Consider the following 22,982-nt stretch of genomic DNA (forward strand, 5'->3'; position numbering starts at 1 on the left):
GGTGGAAGAGATCAAGATTTGCTTCATGTGCATGAGCAGAGAAATGGCTTAGACACACTGTAGGCAGGGAAGGAACCACTGGAACAAGTTGCCCAGAGGAGCTGGGGATGCCCAAGCCCTGGAAGTGCTCATGGCCAGGTTGGATGGGGCTCTGAGCAACCTGGGACAGGTGTGCTGGAGGTGTCCCTTCCACACCCATTTCCCAGTTTCCATGAGGTGAGCTTGGCCTCTGGTGACAAGGGAGAGATTCCTCAGGTGATGAGGACATCTAAGGGCAGGAACAGCAATGGAAAAGGAAGAGCATTTCATCCTGGTTGTTTCTGGCTTGGATGCTCATTCAAAGGGATCCAGTGTGAGGAGGTGGCATTTAATCACAGCAAATACTGTTCTTTGAAGACCTCTGTAAGTTGAATGAGAGGACCTCTCCTCTCCTCCTGTGCAACTTGAACAGGTCTATCAATCCTTCACAAACATGTGCAAGCTCAGAAGAATTGCAGAGTGTTCAACTTGTCCTACACATCTTTCCACAAGAAATTTTTGACCAAGAAAATTTCTTTAACCTCTTTGCAAACTGAGAAACACCACTCTACCCCTAAAATCCACTGGGATCCTCCCATGACTGAGAAATCAAAGAGACTCGAATATTCTTCAAAAGTTCAACCACCACGAATCAGGAAAACCAGGATGATTTGGCATGTCTTTTTTCTTTTCCCCTTTGAACTTACCAATCTGGTTGAAGAGGTACAGTTTACAGTTTGCTGTTGGCATGGATAATATACCTCCTCAGATGGATAGCCTGGAGCATATGGGAAACATGTGCCAAACAAACCTCCACACCCCCCCCACCGCTGTTTTCTCCTCTTTCTTGATCTCCAAGCTGCTCAAAAACTGTCACCCACTCCATGAACCCCATGCCTACGCCCTGCCTTTCTCAGGGGCTGTACCTTTATTACCATCACTGTGGTATTAGTTTGCCTCCTGTTTCTCCAGTCAATTTAAAAAAAAGAATATAGTTTACCACCCCTTGAACATGCCTATCAAAAGTTCCCACACCCTTCAGGAATCTAAATTTAAAAAGGTGTTTAATTTGACAGTTGGAACCCCTGAACTGACAATTTGTTTTTCCACAAAAACACAAAGAAAGGCAAGGAAAAAAAAAAAAAAAAGTGAAAAAACCCCAATCCCTTGTGATTTTTGTGCTTGGAATAGATGCCAGAAAATAAGAGTTTTCCCACAGTGCAGACAGGAGTTTCATGCAGATAACCCCAGACTAACAGCAGCAGCCAGGAGCCAACCTACCCTGCTTTCCAAGCAGGCAATACTTGCAGAGAAAGACAGAATTTGCACAATTCCCCACAGTGTTTTTCCAATATGTTCAATCTCCTTTAGAAAGAAACACTTCAGGCAATGAACAAGTAACTCACTGGGAGTCAATTTTGGCCCATTGCCTCTTATTTTTCTAATTTGCCAAGGAAATTGAGGTGAAATTTGTCTTTGAAAGAAGAACCCATAGCGGCCATACTTAGTTCAGAGGATTCAGGCCAGCGTTCCTGTGCCTACAGGATAATTGTGCCCACTGCTAGCACTAAATCCTAGGGACTGGAGTCTGGATTTCAACGGCAACATTCTCCTTGACTGCAGTGGGGCCTGGAAAGCTCAGTCCTTCTGTCCATCCAGGTGCCTTGGCCTCTATTCTGAGCACTCAAAGACAGCAAGAAATCATTGGTAAAAATCTTTGGGAAAATTTTCCTCACCCAAAGGGTGGCTGGGCAGTGGAACAGGCTCCCCAGAGCAGTGGTCACAGCCCCAGACTGACAGAGGTCAAGGAGCATTTCAGCAATGCTCTAAAGCACATGGTGGGATTTTTGGGATTGTCCTGTGCAGGGCCAGGAATTAGATTTTGAGAATCTTCATGGATGGATATCCATCCTTTCCAAGTCAGTATATTCAACGATTCTGTGATTCCAAACTGAGAGAGAGAACACCCCCTCCTGTACAAATGGGCTCATATTTCCTGTGCTCATGGCCACTTTTGTTTGGAAAGTTGTCATAATGGGAAACCTAAGCATAATATGAAGTTTTAATTTCCTTCCAAACTTCATAATCCTTGGAGAAGCCTGAAAAAGGGATGCACTACAATTAGCAAAAAAAGAAGCCTTAAAAAAAGCCTTGCGGAGAGATTTAGAGCCCAATCATAATTTACATTTGCAGGTATGTAGATCTCTAAGTGCACGGCTTCTGCCCTGATTACTAATTAATGAGGTGCAAAGATGCCTGTTGGAGGAACCAGCTCTGATTATGTGGGCCTTAAGGGAAAATGAAGCTCTTGCAATCTAAGAAGGCAGATGATATCTTTAACATATATTTTAGAAAATTACAGGAACAAATCAAGGGGCGAAATACACACGTATATATTTTTAAAGAATCACACGCCGCCAAGTTGCACTACCATTCGATTATCTTATTTCCCTGAATGTATAAACCTGGCATGTTTAATAGATTTAGCTTGCCATCTATTTTGCATGTCATATACATCCACTTAGGCAGTACCCTAGTATTCCAAATGGATATTACTGTCTTTATAGCATTCATTTTTCAATCGTTTTGAGGAATAAGTATACAGAGAGCTCTAAAGTGGGCTTCCCAGCTCATAATGAAGCATATGATTAAAACCTAAATTTGGCTCAGATTCAGAATGGCATCATTCTGTAAAAAGGTAGTTTTGGCAAATGTTTAAGGCTGATCATGTACTTACATAGTGCATTAACACAGGTATGCTTTTTTTCTTTTAATTTTCAGCACTAACATTTTATCTCCATCTTATCAATTTCAGGTGCTCCCACATTACCTCACTGTTAGGGGAACCCAAGGGAAGGATGTGAGGTAGTGAGGTAGGTCATGACATACAGCAGGTACAAGGAAGACCCTTTTTGAGGACATTTCTCTCCTTCTTTAAAGCAGAAGATAAAAGGGAGTTCAGAGCAGCTCAACACCTCCCCAACATGTCAGGTGGAGGGAAACTGCCTATTATTTTCACCACAAAAAGAGTAAAGCAAAAAACTCCCACAATGTTGTGCTTACTTTAGAGAAAGAAACAATTAAGTAGAAATAAATTGAACACATACCATTTGACTTTTCACTATCTGCAGGTTTCATCTGAATAGGATGATGCATCTAAAAACAAAAATGAAAAAGAGTAAGGCAGGTTGGATAGTCATAAAAAATCAAGAGTGCTGTTTTTAATGAAGGCCTGAAAAAAGATACAATTTAATATTAAACATGTTGAAATGATATAAGTTTAAAATAACACTGTATTATAGGCTTATAAGATAAAATAAAATGGCAAAGGAGTATTTTATAATGAGGAAGTTAAAAAAAATATCATTGGGCCCATAGGACTCATATAAATCTTTAATTTGCTGTATCTAGTTTCAGAAGACCTCTAAAGTTACAGCCCTCATTAGTTTATGGCATGCTTGGTTTCTGTTTTACCAACTTTTTTTCCTTGAGTTCAACCACTGCCAAAACCGAGATGTAATTTTCAAGTAATTTAAGAACTAGCAAGCATTTCAAACGTACTCAGAGGAGTTAAGTTTGACAAATGAACTTTGCTTGTAATTAAAAAACTGTGCTGATTCTTTCAGGACTGAAGAAGAAGAGATCTTGATTCCTAAAACAGCTTCCTATAATTGTTTAGTATCTCATCTTTTTGTTTTAGAATACATTACATATTCATTCATAAAGCTTCCACCACAACATGTAACAATTTTGGCTTCCAAAAAAACTCCAAACCTTTTTTCCCTTTCTACCTCTTCCTCCATTCATGTCCCTCTTGCTGCAATGGAAACCAACCCCTGTGTGCAGCGTTCTGTGCTGAACATCCCACCTTGGCACACTCAGTCTGGTGTGTCCTCAGCTTTCTCTACTAAAATGATACTGCTCCCAAGCTGAATTGTTGATAGCTCCAATAAAATTTCTACAAATGGTGTTTTTCTTCTTTCAGGAATAATACCACCACAACACTTGAGCTCCCTTACAATCAGTTTTCCACAGGATATTGGTGATAGCCAGCCCTGTGACCACTGTGGTGTGTTCAGGGAAATTTTATTACAGCTTCTCAAAAGCCTCCAGAAGTGACCTCACATTGAGATTCAATGTGGGAGATGTTTGAGCTTGCAAAAAAAACCAACCCATTTTTATTTTCTTCCTTGGGCTCTGCATAGTTACTGGGATTTGACTGCACAAACGTTCCAGCAGCAGCAGGGCCACTGCCTTTTCTCTCCTCAGCAATTCCTCACCAATTCACCTGAGCAGGTGAAAAAATGCATCCTCTTCCTTCTTTTGTATCATTTTTCAGAGCAATGCAGCTGTGCATTGGCTCAAAATGTCAGAGGCAATTCCATTTTTTTGCTAAAAGATTGTTATGACAAACTCTGGGAAGCAAAAACAGCTGAGCAGGAGAGAACATCCATGCCCTCCTATCAAACGTGCTTTCAAAGCTGCACAGAAACCCACATCTGCATTGCTTTTGGTGAAGCAACTTAACCACCAGGGAAAAAGTTGCTGCATTCTTTAGAAAATATAAAATATTGCTGTGAATATTTCTGTTAGATTTACTCAAAGTCCAGAACGCTCCCTGTCCTTGCAGATCAATGTATTTCCTGTGCTGCTTGCACAACTCCCCACTGTGTCCTAGGGAAAGGCAAAGCCACAAGGTAGATGTAGCTGTCGGGGTGCATAAATTTTCTTCAGTTTTAACAGTTCTGCTCTCTTTGAATCATTTGTTTCCTAAATGGACTTTAATAGCCCAGCACTTGTCTGCCACCACTCTTATTAGATCAGTTTTACAGAAAAAAGGGAACTTCTATCGTTCTCTGTCTTCTTTAGTGCTTAAGATTTTTCCTGACATCGACAGTACACTGGGCACTGCAGGAGACTTAAAATTCATGGGGATGTGAGGCAGCATGTCCACTAAGCAAGCAAAAACAGAAAGAAGAAAAAAGGTGTAACTTGCTCTGCAAGGCCATTGAAGGTTACTGATGTCTCTGAGGAGCAACAGAGTGGTGGGAAAATAGAGGAAAGAAAAGCAAGTATTAAAAATTCAGGAATATACAGAATGTAAGAGAAAAACCCAGCCCAATTTCAGGCCTTTTTTAGACAGAGAATCAATCTACTGCTCTTTGTGGATGCGTTTATGTGCCCCTAAGAGGAGATATTTTGAATAAAGCCTATTCTAACAATGTTAAAAACCTCTCAGTTTTCAAACTGCCTGAGTCAGAGAAGCCAACTTTAGACCAAATTCACGTGAAGAAGTTATTTTTGCAGCCCAGGGTCACAACACAAACATCAGTGTTACCTGACAAAGACATTTACTGCATATCTGAAGTCATCCTCTTCAGTCACACATCATTACCCCAAGTTCATTAACTCAGTAATCTGGTACATTCACCAAGCAAAAGGCAAGATTTAACATGATGCTTCAAATGGGTTTTGACTTGATTTCAGAAGTTCCTCCTAAAATCTCATGGTCCAAATTCTCTTCACACGATTGAGCTGGATTTGGAAGTGATACCATTGTGCTTAAAATTATATTGGTACAAAACTAACAAAAGATCCAGCTCAGGCCTGGAGAATTTAAACTGCAGAACACCCCCAGGAAAATGGATGTAATACATAAACCTGGCTTCAGCAAATAGGAAAATGGAAAAACACCTTACTGACAGTTTCCTAACATGAGAGGGCTCATGTTGAAGCTTGTTTAACCCTGACCATCACCAATTGATATGTTAACAACCTTTAACACTAGATTCAATAAAACATGCCATTTATAACCTGAAATGGGTTTTACAGAGTCACTGGTTCGCATCTCATTATTAAACTCATTGCTGACCTCTAGAGACAACTGCCGTGACAATACATATTATAAGCTCTCCACCCATAAAATATTTAAAGGTAGGTGTAAAAAAAGAAAAGAAAAGAAAAGAATGACTCTCAAAAAAGTGTGTAGTGAATAAGAAAATTAAAGGGGCAGAGACAAAAGCTAAATAGATACTATCCTTTCACTCTACAATGAGCAAAAGAGAAAATAATCTGTATGTTTTGTATCTTTCTTGTATAACTGCAGGCTATAAAATAATATAATAGCTGTGCTTTCCCAGGGCCTCCGAAAGATTATAGATGATATAAAACTGTTTCAAATTAGATGCCACTCACTAGAATCATGTCATCTACCGAAATGAAGGATTTCCCATCTTATCAGAAAGCTGTTATTGTAGCTATACATCACTTATGGATCTCAAGGTAAGTGATTTCTCAGTATGTCATGTTGTCACACAGAACTACAGGATACGTTTTCTTCTTTTCTCAGAGAAAGCTTTGCTTATGAAAATACAGTATTTATGAATGCACACTTACAATTAATAAACAGGCAAGAATAAGAATAATAACCTCAGCAAGTAATTTATTAACTTGAACATCATCTTGTGCTCAGCACACACACAGTAAAAGAGAACAACGCAGCTCTCAGGCAAGTTCTTTCTGAGCATGGGCAGCTTCCCCTGGCAAGCACTGTGCACAGGGATGTCAAACCCAGGCTGGAGTATGGGCTGTGAGGAGCAACCTCTCCTCGTCAATATTGCAGAGGGTTCTACTGAACACACTCGTGCAGCAAGCAGGGCACGACCTGCCTTTCCTACAGGTGCTCTCTGCCCATCAGTCTCAAAACACACCATGCCACTGTTTTACAGCTGAGAGCAGGCAAATCCCTGGTGCCCAAGGTTGCTGGTGCCTTGTGCTGGCAGCAAAGTGGGGGTTTCACTGCTGCTTGTGCTGTCACAGAGGCCACCCAAAGCCTGGGGCCAAACACGCCACTGACTCTCCTTGGGTGCATCCCAAGCAGTACTTACTGGTACTGAGGCAGTCCATGGGAATCAAAAAGGCAAAGAAAAGTTGTCAAACATGCAGCCCTGAAAATTTCCCAGAAATTAATGGGAATCTGCCTGCTGGCAGCAGGACCGTGCCATGGCCTAGACTTACATTTGAATAGTTACATCTTTTTTCCCCTCTCTTTTTCCTGAATACATCTTGCTGTATGTAAACATAACGTCATCAGAGAAAAAAACACAGCAAAGCAACCCAATGCATCTCAAAGGCATGCAACCTCTCCAGCTTTAGAGCCTCAAAGTCATCTTTTCAACAATAATAACAGTACCTATTTACATTCTTGTCAAGGCCATGTGACATCTGCATGGGAGAAAACAAGCCAGCTAAGAGTCTATTTCTGGCAAAAAATATTGCAAGGAAATTAGATTAACCTGGGTGGAATTCTATCTGGGAATTTGGAGTCTGTCGTGGTGATTAAGTCATCATTTCTGTCAGATTACTCTAATCGGCTGTCAAATACGATTCCACAACCCCATCTGTAACTTGGCATCCTCGTTATTCAGTCGATGTTACCTTCTGTATACAAAACAAACACCAAACAAGGAGGTGTGTGCAGTCTAGCATTTAGCAGAGTCATTAGCTGTGATTACTATTGTGTGGTTGCACATTGCACTGGGTGATCAGCTCATGGTGTTTTTTGTTTAGTCAGGGGATGCTTTGAATCAGGTGTAATCTTAAAGCTGAGGTGTCAGGGGTGAACAGGTAAGAACTGTCTCCAGGCATGGATGAGCATGGGATTGGCACACTCCAAGTCACCACTGCATCAACAGCTACTGCTTAAATCACATTTCAGAGTTGTCAATATATTTGCTGGAAAGGCTTTTGGACACCTGCTTTCCAGCAATTTTCTGAAGAGAAATGGGCATTCAGATATTCTGGGTAAAGACTTCCTGCGAGCAGCAATTTCTGTGAGTGAAGCAAGGTTTTTAGGAGGAGGTTGTTGGCACTTGAAATGGTCCGTATTGGCTGCTTTAAGATGTTAAACATGAGTATGTTTGTCTTACACAGGACTTTGGTGATTAAAAGCAGGAGATGCCTTTCAGTGAAGGTGAGGGAGCTGTTGCGCTCATTTTGCCGCAGCTGTGTTGAGTCTGTGAAATTTGGATACCTCAGCACCTCTGAAACTCTGGCCACCTAGACTGATTTTTTTTTTATGGTTCATTGCAAAAGCAACTTCATACATGATTACTACATCCATAAGCAGCTTTTATCGTCCATTCCTGCCACCATGGATGCACAAGCCTTGCTCCTCTCATTCCTTGTGTCTTGAGGAAGGAAAACCACTTGGCAAGAAAAGACTGTGAATGCACATCAGACCTTCCCCCACCTTCACCCAGCTCAGTATGGCAGTCAAAGACCACCTCCTGAAAGTCCTCTAAAGTTAAGCAGAATGCGACTTTTCACCATCAGAGTTGAGGGATTGTGTGTGGAGAATATTATCTGTGGCTCCTCACTCCTTACCACTCCTGTCACCATCTTTCTATAATCCTTTAAAGCCATCAACAGACTTCTAGAGCTCTTAGCCCTTTTCAGACCCATCCCCTTCCTCCCTTCCCTGTCATCTGCCCTGGATATAAGTTTCTAGCCATGACTCAATTCAGTTTGCCCCTTACCTGTCACCTTCACAGACCACATCACTCTCACACACCACACAAAATGGAGCTAAATCTCCCACCAAGCAAAGGATAAATTCGAAGAACTTGGGTAACAAGCAAACCAAAACAAAAGCAATAGGATTAAATGATGACAGCTTGCATGTATCTTGTCATTTCTACCACTTTGGGACCTGCTCCTTGCTAGCATTAATCACTGTTGAAGCCAAAGGGGACTTCCTTCATATTTTCTGCATCTCAGAACTGTAAAATGTCAAGAGAGAATGTGGGAGAGAGAAAAAGAGACATTGGACCTTAATTAAACCCTAATATTCTTTCTGGGTAAAGGATTATGAATTCTGTGACTTTTGGAATCAATAGAAAAACCAAAGAGGAAGGAAATATTAAAAGGAGCAGCAGAGACAGGCTAAGGGCTCACATGAAAAGCATGTGAGTACCTAAAGAGGTACTAGCATGAAAACCAGTGGGAAAAAATTATGTTCTTTGCCTAACTCTGGTCTAGAAATTAATTCAAAGCTTTCTCCAAGCTCCTGATCCAATTAGTGAGTGCAGTTTAATTAGACCAGTAGTCCAAGGAAAAAACAAGACCAACCAAGTTCCTGAGAACCTCTACTGAGTCTGGAAGTCAGGAGGGAATGTATTGACCTGCCAGAAGATTGGGGAAAGAAGAGGAAATACTCCATAAGCACCAGAGAATTAAATGATTTTCACTGTCTTTAGAGACCATTGTTTTTCTGGACTATTATGTGCAGATACCTCTATATCCCCTGCCCCACCCCTCATTTCAGCTTCTAGCTCCCCAGTTTTTCCATAGGATCTTTCAGAGGAGCCCTTGAACACTCATTTCTCACATCATTTCACTGCCAGCTGGTCTTGCTTTTTTAAACCCTTGTGACTCACAAGTAATATGAGTTTCCCAGAAGTGAAAGAGGTGTATTTTCCTATCGAAAAGAACTGTTTAGAATGACTCCTCTAGGGTCAAACTAACTTGAATTACGCAGTCAATATCTGGCTAGAGCTTTGGGAACTTCTCTGGGAACTGGGGATAATCTCCACGGCCAAATAAATACTAGTGAATAAAAGAGGCAAAGGACTGCTCCCTGGATCTTAAAATAAGTGGTGTTGCAGAGTTTGCATTTACACAGCTACACTCCTCCTTCCACTCGGAACAGGATAACCTTGTCCCTACTGTCCAGTGGGAACAGGGTGTAGCCTGTTTATTCCCCCAGAATACTATTCCCCCAAAATATGCCCACACACCAGGCAGAAAAGTACTAACCAGCACCATGCTCCTGCTGGCTTCACCAGCACAGGCAGAGCCTTGGATTCCCAGTATTGGTTGAAGTCATTCAACTTCGTTTATTCACAGAGAAAATGAGGAGAAATGTGCATTTATCACTTAGACTCTCACAAATAAATGTAAAGCAGTTGCTGTAACTGCCTGAGTGATGGCATAGCTAGAAGATTGTTTGCTGTCATCCTTTCATAAATCCCAATTTAAGGGATTTAAGCTGTGTTAGGCATTCATACAATTTTAGTAGTATAAGAATGTGATCTGTTACTTGGCCTCCTAGATTACTGTCAGACATATATACATGCATTTTTTTGGAGAGAGAGAGAGAGAGGGAGAGAGAGGGAGGGAGGGAAGGAGGAAGAGCGAGAGGCAAGAGAAAATGAATATTGCTGGTGGGTGCCAAATATAGTTCATGCAGTAATGCATAACATCATTATTTTCTATTTAGAGCACAGAAACAAGCATATAGCTTGCTTAAAACAAGTTGTTTTACCGGAGAACACTAAAACCACTGAAATTCAATGGCTTTTGGAAGCTTTCCAACTCAGTCATTTGCAGTCCACTACATTCTGTGGTTTAAATTCAAGTTAATTTAAACAATAATTAGGGACACTAAAGACAATGCTGTGCTTTAAAAGAATATTAAAATAACAATAACTTTATTATTATTAATATTATTAATAACAATAATAATTCTTCATCGAGTGATCCCTTCCACAGTCACCCCCACATCCTGCTGTCCTTCCCATACATTTACTAATTAGGCTGTAGCACTCAGTCTCTTTTAAATGTTTTACCCTCATATAGAAATTAAAAAATTTGGATATCTTCAAGTGACCACTTCCTAGTGTACAAATAGCTACTGTTGCTCGTTTAGCAGTTCTCCTCCATTTATTTCATTCCTTAATTTCTTACCTCCCACACTAATGACAACAACTCCAGGACACAGGCAAGCCAAACGAAGTGGAGATAAAGGGGAGGTATGGCCAAAAATTGTCTCTTCAAAATCACACGGAAAGCAAAGTTATTAACTGTCTTTTCTTCAAACAAATGAGCCTTTACAGAACCTATTCAGTCCTAAAAATAGACATTAAGTGGGATTCTATAACTTGTTGGGAATAATGCCTTGGGGATATTTCGCATCATCCATGCTTAAAAAGCAAACCCATTAGACATCTGAGCAAAACGTCAGATATTATTTTAACAGCAAGAGTTATCCATCTCATTGGCATCAGCAATAACTTCTGTTGACATTTTGCCAATTGAAAGTTTGCATGTCAGTGGGGTGGGGCGGGGGGATAACTGAAGTCTCCCTGTGACATTAATTGGCTGGGTTTTAACACCCACTGGAGGTGATTGCAGGGAGCAGAACCTGCTGCCCAGGTTTGTGAGTGGGACACGGAGCGTGGCGAGGCTGCAGCTTGCCCAGGGCCATGCAGGGCATTCCAGGCAGTGCCATTCCAGGCACAGCCAGGAATGATGATCCGGAGGGAGGGAGCCAGGCTGTCCGCACTGCACCAAGTCCCAGCTCCTCACGCTCTAATTGATTCCTCCCCTAACACCACTGCAAGGTACTCGCTGCTATCCCTCTGCAGCAGAAAGGAACAAGATAGGAAAAAAGGCACAGAGGCTCCATGTGGTCCATCTGGAGTTATTCCACAACTGAAGCCAAAATCAAAGCCAAAATCTTGTCATTTGATCATCAGGTGTAGGTAAGACATTATTTAGCATGTGTACCTCACACAAGCAGGGTTATTTTTACAATGTTACTCCCTAGGTACACTATTTGAGAGGTGATGTAAGAACCTGAAGCAGCAATCCAGAGCTGCTGGAGGAACCAAATGCCAGCCAAGCTGTTGTGGCTTTGGGATGTCAGCTAATAACTAATGCAACCTCGTTGTGCATTGGGTGGATTTGCCCAGCATGACCTAAGATGCCAGGACTCAACTCCCAGCATGACACAAGCCTTCCAGTCAGGGTCCCACTGGACATGACTCAAGTGTTCTGAAGATGTACTTTCTTCCACCTCCCCAGTTGGGCGTTATTTTCCAGAAGTCAACAGGAGATTAAGACTTTAAAGGAAGTGCTTTCCCTTCAAATCTAAGAACACCCCCTCCTCCCGTATTAGTATTTGGAAAACAGAGCCAGAGCAAAGCCAAAACACACTACCTATTAACTCATTTTCTACGTAAAGTCTTCCCATGGGAATGACAGAAGTCCCTCAACCATCTCAAAAGGAGAAGGCAGCAAAGGAGAGACTTCATCTTTCTTGAGCAGTCTGCAAAGGCAGATTTCACATTTCTCCCAGATTTCTCACTTAGGGAGCACTGACTCCTGAGGGCGTATTCAGGAATTTTGCCCTTCTCAGAATCTGTGAAAGCTCAAGGAATCCCCATTTTAAAAAATACCTTTCCTGCTGCCAAACAAAAATATTCAAGTAGCTCAGTCTGTGGTCACCATTTCAGGGTGCTAATGCTCAAGCTTGGTCCACAGGAAACCACTCCCTTTCTACATAAATACCTCTGATTCCACATTAACTACAAGGATAATCTTTGGAAATTTGTTAAGAAAACAAAGCAATCCTCTACCCTGTCCTTCTTCTTCCCCCAAAAATCAGTCTCAACCAAAAATAAAATACCTCTGCTTTCAGGCTGCCAATGACTGTGAAGAAATTTAGTTTAAATCACAGGTTTTTAAAAACATGCAATGGCTTTTGTAATGCAAAACACAAGCTTGTTTCTGAGAGAGGCCAAAGCGACCAGGATGTAAATGCTTGTTTTGCAGGAGTTTTATTTCAAGATTTACACTGTTCTGTGCTTGCTTGTTCTTCTCTGTGAACTATGCTCTGGGAAAACACCATGTGATTATGCTCATCAATATCCTCTACCTTTGCCAAGCTGGAATTCAGGAGATAAACCTTTAAAAGGAATGACCAGTGACAGCAACATTTCAGAAAGGGAAGAAAGCATAGTCAGGGGCTCCTCTGTCTCTTTCACAGTGTTATCTCATCTACACTTATCTTCTTAATTTTTTGCTTTCATTTGATAAGAGAGAAACCAGCTTCAGCCACTCCCCCAGTTTCACATCACAGATTTTTCTGTTCATTTGCTAAGTGGTTCTTCTGCCTGACTCTTTCTGCAGCATGGAAGGTCACCTTGATTCAACAACGCTCTTGGGCTCCTCTTCTGACAGAAGCTAGAGTCTATTATTTTGTACAAAACTCAAATTCCAGGCTATGGGATTTAAAAAAAAATGTAAGGCTTTTTTAAAGTTCTGTTGGAAAGCTCTCCTATTTGCATTACAATGTACCAGCAAGAACATCTTATAGCTAAAAAGTGTGATTGAGGTAAGTCTAAAATAAGCCCCAAAAGCATAAAAATTATAAAATCTATTGAAATTCTACCTTTTAAATTAGAGCAAAGGGTACAATATATAGAAAAAGCTGGCCCTGATGATGTGGGGCTGTTGCCATTTTCACTTTTCACTCAGCAAAGCTACAGAGAAGTTATGAGTCCAGAATACACGTCTGGATTCACAATCCCCTCCTCCCCAGAAGGCAGACAGGCAAATTCCTCTCTCTTACCAAACACAGACCAATTCAGATTTTTTCAAGGATCACACATGAACCCCAAACTACAACAAACTACAACAAGCATGCCCCTAAATATTGCAGAGAATAACCAAAGCATTCAGATAGAAAAGAGGTTTTGAATGAAGATGTCAAAATCCTACTCTCCTGACTGAGATGGGCTGGGGTAAGTAGTACAATGTTATTGTTTAACCAGCAGAGCCAGAATATTTCACGCCAAATGAGGATGTGGCTCATAAATTCTATTTAAGCTCTCCATGAGCTGAAGTTACAGGAATTTTCCACGACTATCCAGTATCAGCATCCAAACTCTCAGTATTATGCCAACAGTCTGCACTGGCGAAATAATCTGGCTGCAGAGAGAGAATGAAAGAGATAGCTCGATATTCCATCCATCTCTGAAAAACAGAACCAGACTGCCACAAGTCTCCAGCCACAAGCACACACATACACACACTGTCCCCACAAAAATATGAATGTCTAGTTGTGTACACATACAGTTAAAAACACCAGTAAAGAGTCACGTTGAGCAACCACGTTAGTTTTAACCACCCATCGTATGAACTCATTCTCTTTAATTTTTTAGCATCTCTGTAGCTAATGTACTCTGCCAGTGCTTTCTTTGGGATAAGGAAAGTGGTTTGTATTCAGACTAAACAAACACTATACATTTATAATGCTAATCTTCAGGAATTATAATGCATTTGAATAATTCTGTCAATAGGTGTTTTGGAAAGTGAAACAAACGAAAAATAAATGGACGACATTAGCAGAAACATATATTTTTGAAGAATGAGTCAGTTCCAGCTGGCTGTGGTGTTTGGACCAAGCTGTGATTAAGATTTCATTAGTAAAAGTGCTAGGAAGAGTAAAGCCAAAATCAACCTGCCTCCACCCATCTGCAAAGCTCTGAACCAAGCATCTGATCCCTAGCATGGACCTTAATGCCTGTGTCCAGAGACTGGGCCCCTTGATTCTCTTGAAAAAAAGCAACAACACACTTCATTTACTGACTGCAAGCATCAGAATGTGAAAACTTGTCTTCTTTTACTTATTCTTTACTGCTACTGTACTCAATTAGAAATTTTCTCTGTCTATGCCCTGTGAGTAACATTTTTATGTGCAACTCGCCTAAAGGTCAAAGAAATCTCTTTGCAGGGATGGCTTCAGGTGGAGCAGCTGGAGGCCACAGAGAACTATCAGGAAAGTCCTCTGATAAAACCAACTGAGCTGAAAACTTACATCATTCATCCTACCTGCTCCAAAGGTAGCATTTAGAGCTACTGGGAAGTCTTGAACTCCTGGTTTCTTGGCATATGTTACTTTTTCTGAGAGAGGCTAATGCAGCCTGAGGGCTGTTGCAGTGTCAGTGAAGCTGTAGCAGAGGGCAAGGAAAGCACAGGGAAACAGGAATGGGTGCAGAAAAGAAATTTTCCCCACGTCACACCCTCTATTTTTGGCTCTCATGTCAACAGGGAGGAAGACAAGTAGCAGACAATGAGGGCTGTCAGCTCTCAGGCCACTTTTAAACTGGGATAAATCCATGTCATTCTTTGCAAAATGAACAGGGTCACAAGAGGCAAGGGACACGCCTGCCTGAGCAACCCCAGAGCCCTCCAGACACAAGTGTATAACCACAGCACTTAGGCTGGCTGTAGCTCTTACTTAGCAAGATCTTTCTTTTTTGGTTAATCATATATTTTTGTACAAATAGGAGGATTCTATATTTACCCAGCATAGCAATTTCTTTCACTTCTTAGCAATCGGAGAAATGAGAGATGAAAAAATCCAGCAGCTCATCTCGAATGACTTAATGCCAATACAGGATTACTGCCTATCCCATATTTTCTAATACTTTCCTACCCCAAACGCCCGTAAGGACTGGGATTTAACTTTGTATCCTTTAAGAGATTATTCTAATTGAACAGATACTGGGTATTTTTTTTCCTGATACTTGATCTAAGCTTTATTTTACCTCTTATGGTGGTAAATCCTTGCTTCTGTGTACAACCAAAAATAATTCCCATTTGTCACTGGAATTTGGGCAGTACTTGGCCCTGGAGGAAATAAATGTCTTCATGGATGCTGCTGTGGATGCTGGGTGAGGTGCTTCCACAACAGCACTTATCCTCCTCTGTGTTCTCTGCAATATTTGAAATGAATATACTGTATAATAACACAGCACATTTTCCTCTAAGGTGTTGTCAGGAATTTGCCACAAAATAGTATTAGTTGCTGTCTGGTGGATACTCGCTCAAGTGATGGTCTAGAAAACAAACTCCCTTCAATCATTTGAGCCATTCACAGCTGAATGGAAACATAAAGGTGCCATATCCCTCACATCTCTGCAGGAGGCTGCAATCCCTCTGAGTGATCCTGGCAGTGGTAAGGAACACTGAGTGTTGTGTTTTCACGGTGGAATTAGGAGCTTCACTTGTGGAGGTACCAGATTTTCAGTTCATAGGATCATAGATTGGTTTAGGTTGGAAGGGACCTTAAGGCCCATCTTGTTTCAACCCCCCTGCCATGGGCAGGGACACCTTCCACTACACCAGGTTGCTCAAAATTCTTAGTTTAAAACTAATCTTATCCTCTGATTAGTGTCTTATTTTCCACAGTTTTACTTTCTTCAACCCACAATCCTATGTTCTCTATCTTGAAATCAGTGATAAGCCTCTATTCATACTTTCTTAGAGATCATTACAGACTTCTAATTATTCCTTTCAGACACAAGCTTCTTTTTTAGTTTCCTTCTCTGCTTTTTCCCTGTGTTTCTCCTTCAGAAGAGCAAATTTCCACTCACTGCAACTTGTAAGGGTTGCAAGTGGGAATGGGTGAGCATTCCTGGGATGAATGATTGAGGCAGTGTATTAATGTGATTCCCTGATACATTGTAAATTCCATCTGCAAAGAAGCAAAGTTCCTTATTTTAAGCCCTGTTTGTATATCCCCCCTCCTCCCCCACGATGGCAGATAGACCATCTCTGAGCTACAATGGGGCGAGAGCTGGGATTGACTGCAGACTGCTTTAATGCCACTCTTAATGACAACTTGTGAAGATTAGGAAGTTGTCAGAATCAGATATCAGCAAAAGCTCCAGCTTGCTTTGTGAAGTCAGTCTGAATTAATTAATGGGTAGCTTTCCTTTGATATCGCTTTGATATTTGGCTGCAGCTGGATAAAAATCAACCACAAAGGAAGCTACATTTTGTTTACCGCTGCTTAAGACTCTGTTTAGCTCAATGTGATTTTTTTTTTCTTTTGCAGTTTTTGCTTTTTTAACTTCCCTGGCACAAGGCAATAGATACAGGCTTTTGTTAATAAATAGAGTTATGGTGGCATCTTTTTCAATGACTGTTTCTCTCTGCTCCTGCAGATAGCCAGGCTACTGTCTGGTAGAAAAGCCATTACTGATTTCAGCTGTGCTGAAGGAGAAAAGATGGACCACTCCAAAAGTGAGACAAATATTAACTTTCCCCCTGTTAGCGCTTTTCCTGTTAAAAGGTATTTGACACTTTAATTGTAGAATCATAGAATCACAAAATCATAGAATAGTTGAATCATAGAAAGTTTTGGGTTGGAGGAGACCTTAAGGACCATTTAGTTTCAATCTCCTGCCATGGGCAGGGACACCTTCCACTAGACCAGGTCTGTCCAAGCCGTGCTCAACCCGGTCTTGAACACTTCCAGGGATGGGGCATCCACAACTTCTCTGGGCACCTGTGCCAGTGCCTTCCTCACAGTAAGAATTTCTTCCTAATCTCTAATCCAAACCTACTCTCTTTCAATTTAAACCCATTCCCTTGTGTCTTGTCAATAAATTTTCACTCTGCTTTAGAGGGTGCTGACCACTTGCTTCACACACTGACAGACTAAAATGTAAACTCTGCAACTACATGTACTCCATGTCTTTCCAGGGTGGGAATTCACAGCCCAATTGAGCATCTCTAAAGATTTTGGATGTCTACAGACAATCAGATGAACATGTCTGTACCCCAGACTGGTGCTTGCTCCCAAATGAATCCCCAAGTTATTCTGGCAGCCCCAGTGGCCCTGCTGGACAGAGGAGGAAGGATTTCTGTGCACAGCACAGGGGAAGAACAGACGGGAAAGTGGCTCTTCCAACTAAGCTGATAAGGATGATAATTTCTTCCAGAGAATGGGCAAAAAATAAATTATCTCTCTGGGTCTGCGAAAAGTGCTTTTAATTAGGCAGAATATGATTGTCCAAAGTGTGTTATTAGAGCAGGAGACTCAATCAGGTCACCCAGTTTCTCCTGTTTTTTGTAGTACTATTATGGGATTTTTGAGCACCACAGAAAAGACAGAACTCCTGTTTTCTCTCTCATCATGTACAGTGTCCCATCCAGCAGCACAGTCACCTGCCCAGTATGATTCATTACCTGACTGAGATGGGGGAAATCTGGCTGGGGCTACCTCAGCTTCCTGCACCACCACAGGACTGCAAACACACAATGAGCCAGCACTGCATCCCTTCAACAGCAATGGGCCACAAAGCAGAGGTGTTTCAAGGAAGCAGCACAGCTCACAGGGTTGGATACAATGGCAGGAGGATGCTGAACAAACATTTTCTCTGATATAAACATGCCATGAGGCTCAGGCTCCTTGGTCATAACATAACTCAGATCCACGGGTGCCAAGCATTGCTATCAAGGCAGGCAAATGGCATCCAAGGGCACCTCTAATGATGTTGCTTCCTGATGGCTGCAACTCAGTTTATGATTTGCCTTTCTAATTTCACTATTGTAGAAGTAGTCAGACAGCTAGGAAGGCTCCCTGAACTAGTTTTTCATTACGAAGACAATTTTAATAGCTCGTGTCGTGGTGCTAATGAGGCTGACTGAAGCACCTGTACTTTCTGTTCCAGATAACAGAAAACAGCTAACACCAGCAGGAGGATAAATAGTCTGTTTAAGAGAGTGCCTGGGCTATTATCCTTAGCTAAGCACCCCACCTAAATCTTGGTGAACTTTGCAATACCCTGGAGTACTCCAGTGATGGCCTCTTGATTTTCTTCAGAGATTTCCATTCTGAAGTGCACAGCAAAAGTTTCTCCAAGTCAGTGATTTTTGGGTACCCAGCTCAAAAGTTCACATCCTGTGAACTGATCCTCCACACTCCCTGAGTAATATGTTTTAAGTTGGACAAAAGGGTCTGGAGGGATTTTGCAAAGTGATGACCTCAGCTTTGACTGGTTATGGAAACCAGAGGTAAATCCCAGTGCCACACCCCAGAATGGTTTGGCCTTTAGGGGATGAGCTTCACATTAGTGAATTTTTTCCAAGGTCAAGCCATTATTATGCATTACTTACTTTCCATCCCAACATTATTATACTGCAAAACTGTGAAAAAAAAATATCCTGAACTACTCCAAGAGTTCTCTAAAAGGAGAGTGTACATGTAACTACTTTTGCAGTTGGGCCAATGTGCTCATACTTCCCAGAAGGAAAAGCAACAACGTGATTTGGATGTTTAATATCTAAACCAGCTCACTGATGCCCATGCCCTGTGCAGCTCTGCACCCTCCTGACACACCACAGGCCATCACTCCTCCAAGTAAGGCAGGTCAAGATTGAGCCACCTTCTATCAGTGCCTCAGCAATGGATCTTCCTGCACTTCCCTGTTCTATCAGAGCCTCTTCTGAATGTTTGAAGCTTTTCCAAAGAACAAAATACTTACTAGAGCATGGACTCATATCCAGATATCACAGTACATGAGTCACTGCCCTCAGTACCAGACAACCAAGTGCTGTTCCTTGCTGTCTCTCACTCCCACCAGAATTTGATACTTTCATAGAGCTGGAGCAGCTTCAAGAAGAGAAAGGGTGACCCTAATCTTAACTAAGCCCAGTGGTGAAGGCTCTGTTAGGTCAATCCAAGCTAAATCCTTTCAATAAACAAGGCAGAGAGGAACTGCATTCTCCTTGCATGTCAAAAAGTTATCCTAACGATGAGGCTGTGAATTTGGTGAAGGTAAATTCGACCCTCCATCCCGCAAAGAGAAAAAGGGACAATATAATTACAAATGACATGTTTTGTTCAATTTAGAGAAGTTATTTTCACTTGGTCAATATTCCCCTCTCTCTACACCTGCACAACAGTCACCATTCTCCCATTAAGTTGCAAGTTCAGTTACTTACAGATATTTCACGGGGTTCCTAAGTCACTTTTTTCCATTTTATAAATCTGGGGCTGGTGATCCATTCTGTGTTTCACAGCAATGGTAGGTGCAAACCCAACTTTTCTACTAAGGTATCTGAACTTAGTGCAAATATTTATTTTCACTGAAGTGGCAGAGTCAGTGCAACTCTTTTTTTGAGGGGCAGGGGTAGAAGTGGAATTTTTGAATAAAAAAAACATGTCTTCTTAGCTGTGCAAAGTGTATTATTAAGTGGGTTCCTTTGCACAGCATTTTAAAGAAAGGAATGGGCCAGATTCACTTTCTTAACATCATTCAATGTCTTACAGCTCACTTCCTTGGAACAGATGCTTCCTGGGAATTCTCCTCTTTCCCATCTGGTTATTTTTATCATTTAAGCAGTTCTATACTCTTTGGATCCTTCATTAAACAGCATTTGGCCATACTATATGGGTACTGAATTAGTTTAATTTGTCATCATAAATCAATCACTGCAAAGCCTTAACTAAGTTAATTGCTCTTTGAATTCCCTTTCTGTTTGTCAAAATCTCTCAGAGTCACTGATATATCATATTCAGACTATTATTCAAATCATATTGGATGATTACCTTTTTATTACAGGTAATTTTTACATAATGTTCATATAGTACTGACAAACCATAAGGCTTAAAACAGAGAAGGGAACTGGATATTGAAACACTACTCTAGAATTGAGAGTGTCAGGATAGTCATTAGAAAGGAGCTCATGATGAACCAGAACCAGAAACACATTTGGGTTTTTTTGCTTCTTGCTGGACAAATGGTATTTTATCAGAAAATGAATGAGGTTTCATAGTAAATTGTCACAGGTGCCTGCATTTTGGACCAGATTATTCTGATTATTATTTTTCATATTCCACCCCTAAAAGGACTTTATGGTTTCCTTACAGCCAGTACACAACCTGTGGGCAAAGTTCTCTCTAAGCCAGTCCTGCTTCCCGATGATGCAAAAACTTTCAATAAAAGTATTAGTGATTCTTACAATGTAAAAATTGAAGATTTTTTTTCCTGGCAAAAAAGGAAACAATGAATGTTTTATAAAAACAGTTCCTACAAACTCCACCTTGCCATTAAAATATTAAGAACTCACTCAAAATGGTATTTCTTTGTTGTTAAACCCTTAAACAAATAAATTCATACAGCTACTGTCCTAGTTTCATGACAGAACTTCAATATAAAAGGTTTGCTGCTACTTGGAATATGTATATCACACTTGAAATAAGGACCATGTAAACCATGATTCTTTTAAAAGCATAGGAGTGCTGAGTGTGGGCCGTTAATTATTTTTGTGATAACTTTAGGTAGGAGGATATGTATATAAATGTACACAAAGACAACAAATGACCCTTACCATGTCCAATAAATCTAACTTCAAATACAGAACAAAGACTCCAAAGAGTTTTAGGCATAGAGTTTACAAATGGATATCCATTGATTTCTGACTTCAAATAGCTTCTGTGTGACATTAAAGGTGCATTTATTCAGCTATTTGGCTCTAAGAATCCAACCCACATATAGTGCTCTTGTGTTACCTATCTGCACTTAACCCTTGCCAGGAAGTCCTGTCAGGTTCACTTGTCAGCAAAACAGAGCACATTCTGTTTTTAAAATAAAGCATGTTAAAACTAAAACAAAGAACAAATGTCAGTGCCATGAAGGCAGTTAAAGCAGTCCCTGAATACAGCTCTTTGAGGTTTGCCCTCTATACAGAAGCCAATTTTCACTAAGCAGCAAATTAGAGCATGGGGGAACCAAGATTATTACATCTAAATGAAGGTACAGAATAAATTTAGATGGGTGGAATTTATTGGATTACTCTGTTTAGGGAATAGAAGTTAAACACCTCTAACGAAGCCATGAGATTCTTAATGAAGATGAGACTAGTTAAGGCCTCAGTTCTACATCTCATCCCAAAGAAGCCCATTTCTAAGATCATTATTACATTCAAATTGAGGTTTTCCCTTTTCTCCCTTCTGCCTGTTAAAACAAAATCCAAATGAACACTCCAAGAGAACCTGACTCTAAGCTGAATAACATAAACCACATCTGTATGAGCTATGAGGGTATCAGCAACCTGCTCCCATGTTTGAAAAGACACATCTGAAAATTCACGGTGTTCATTTGCAAGACATAAAAGCTACTTGTGATGCCAGCACCAAGTAAACAGAATAAAACTGTCCCTGTTCTGTTGATCTTTATCATATACCATAACAATATGCCTGCGTTTCTCAAACACTGCATATCTGCTTCTCTGCCTAGTAGCAATCATACATAACAAGTGATATCTAAATGCATATTTTGGGAAAGATAAAAGCTCCGATATATGACAAGGAATATGATGACTAACAGAGAGATTATATTAATCATGAATAAAAAGATGGTGTTTGATCCTACTTGGGCAGAAAGTTTTTAAAATTTATTTTAAAACATCTTTTAAATGAATTTCTATCCTCAGGAAAATGATTAAAACCAGAAAAGCCTTGAGATGTCAGCTGGTGACATGTTTTTCTTCTTTATCTTTCTTTTTTTGTTGTTGTTGCTGTGAAAAAAAAAAAATCTGAGAGAATACAGCAAAGTGCATCATTAACTTCTTATTAATTTTATAATACAAAGGCAATTCAGTTAAAATAGTAGTGCTGCAACTTTAAATTACAGAACTAGCTTGGTATTTAATGAGAGATTTAGCACAGCGGGGTTTCTGTTAAATTAAGTTGTGCCTTCACATCACAGTGGGAAAACAGGTGTATATTGGTTTAGAATTATGGAAATGTTGACTAATTCCAAGGCTTGTAATCAAACAGCAAGGCACCCTGCAATATTTTCTTCCAAGACTCTGCATTAATCATTTATGTCTGGTCTTATTTTCTTCATGTCCACTAAAAGGGTGCAGCTCAAAGGAGCAGATCAAGCGCTGGTGTTTTCATGTCTCTGTTAAGGATGAGGTCCAGGCAAAAAGCAGAGATAGAGACATAGCACTGCAGGCTTTGCTCAAAAACCTACTTAAATTAAACTCAACATGAAGCCTTAGAAGGGGGATAAATTTCACACTAAACCCCCACTTTTTTGGCTTCACCAGTGCTGATCCAAAACCTGCTTACCGAGCTACATGGAGCCAGCCTGCATTAAAAAAGTGGGGAGACTAAACCCAGAAATAATCTAGGCTCCATCAATAATGAACACAGAGCTATTCCCCTGCACACCTCAGCAGCAGTGCAGGTTACACCTGAGTGCAGGTAAAACACAGACAAGTTCCAACAGCCACAGCATCCCTGCAGCCCCCTGCTCCTGCCTCTGCCAGCTTTCCTTACCTTACACTAATAAATCACCTGCCTTTGCCTCGGATTT

General features: G+C 40.8%; 1 protein-coding gene across 3 annotated transcripts in view; it reads right to left on the reverse strand.

The window, feature by feature from the left end:
* Positions 1-22,982, reverse strand: part of CELF2 (CUGBP Elav-like family member 2) — a 376,889-nt gene that overhangs the window by 74,579 nt on the left and 279,328 nt on the right. For all 3 annotated transcript variants that reach the window (XM_083859037.1, XM_083859038.1, XM_083859039.1), the window contains one exon: positions 3,126-3,174. In XM_083859037.1, coding sequence (XP_083715163.1) covers positions 3,126-3,174 — 49 coding nt within the window. The remainder of the gene's footprint in view (positions 1-3,125; positions 3,175-22,982) is intronic.

The sequence above is a fragment of the Zosterops lateralis genome (genome assembly GCF_965231275.1).
Source record: "Zosterops lateralis genome assembly, chromosome: 4".
In the NCBI taxonomy this organism is placed as follows: domain Eukaryota; kingdom Metazoa; phylum Chordata; class Aves; order Passeriformes; family Zosteropidae; genus Zosterops; species Zosterops lateralis.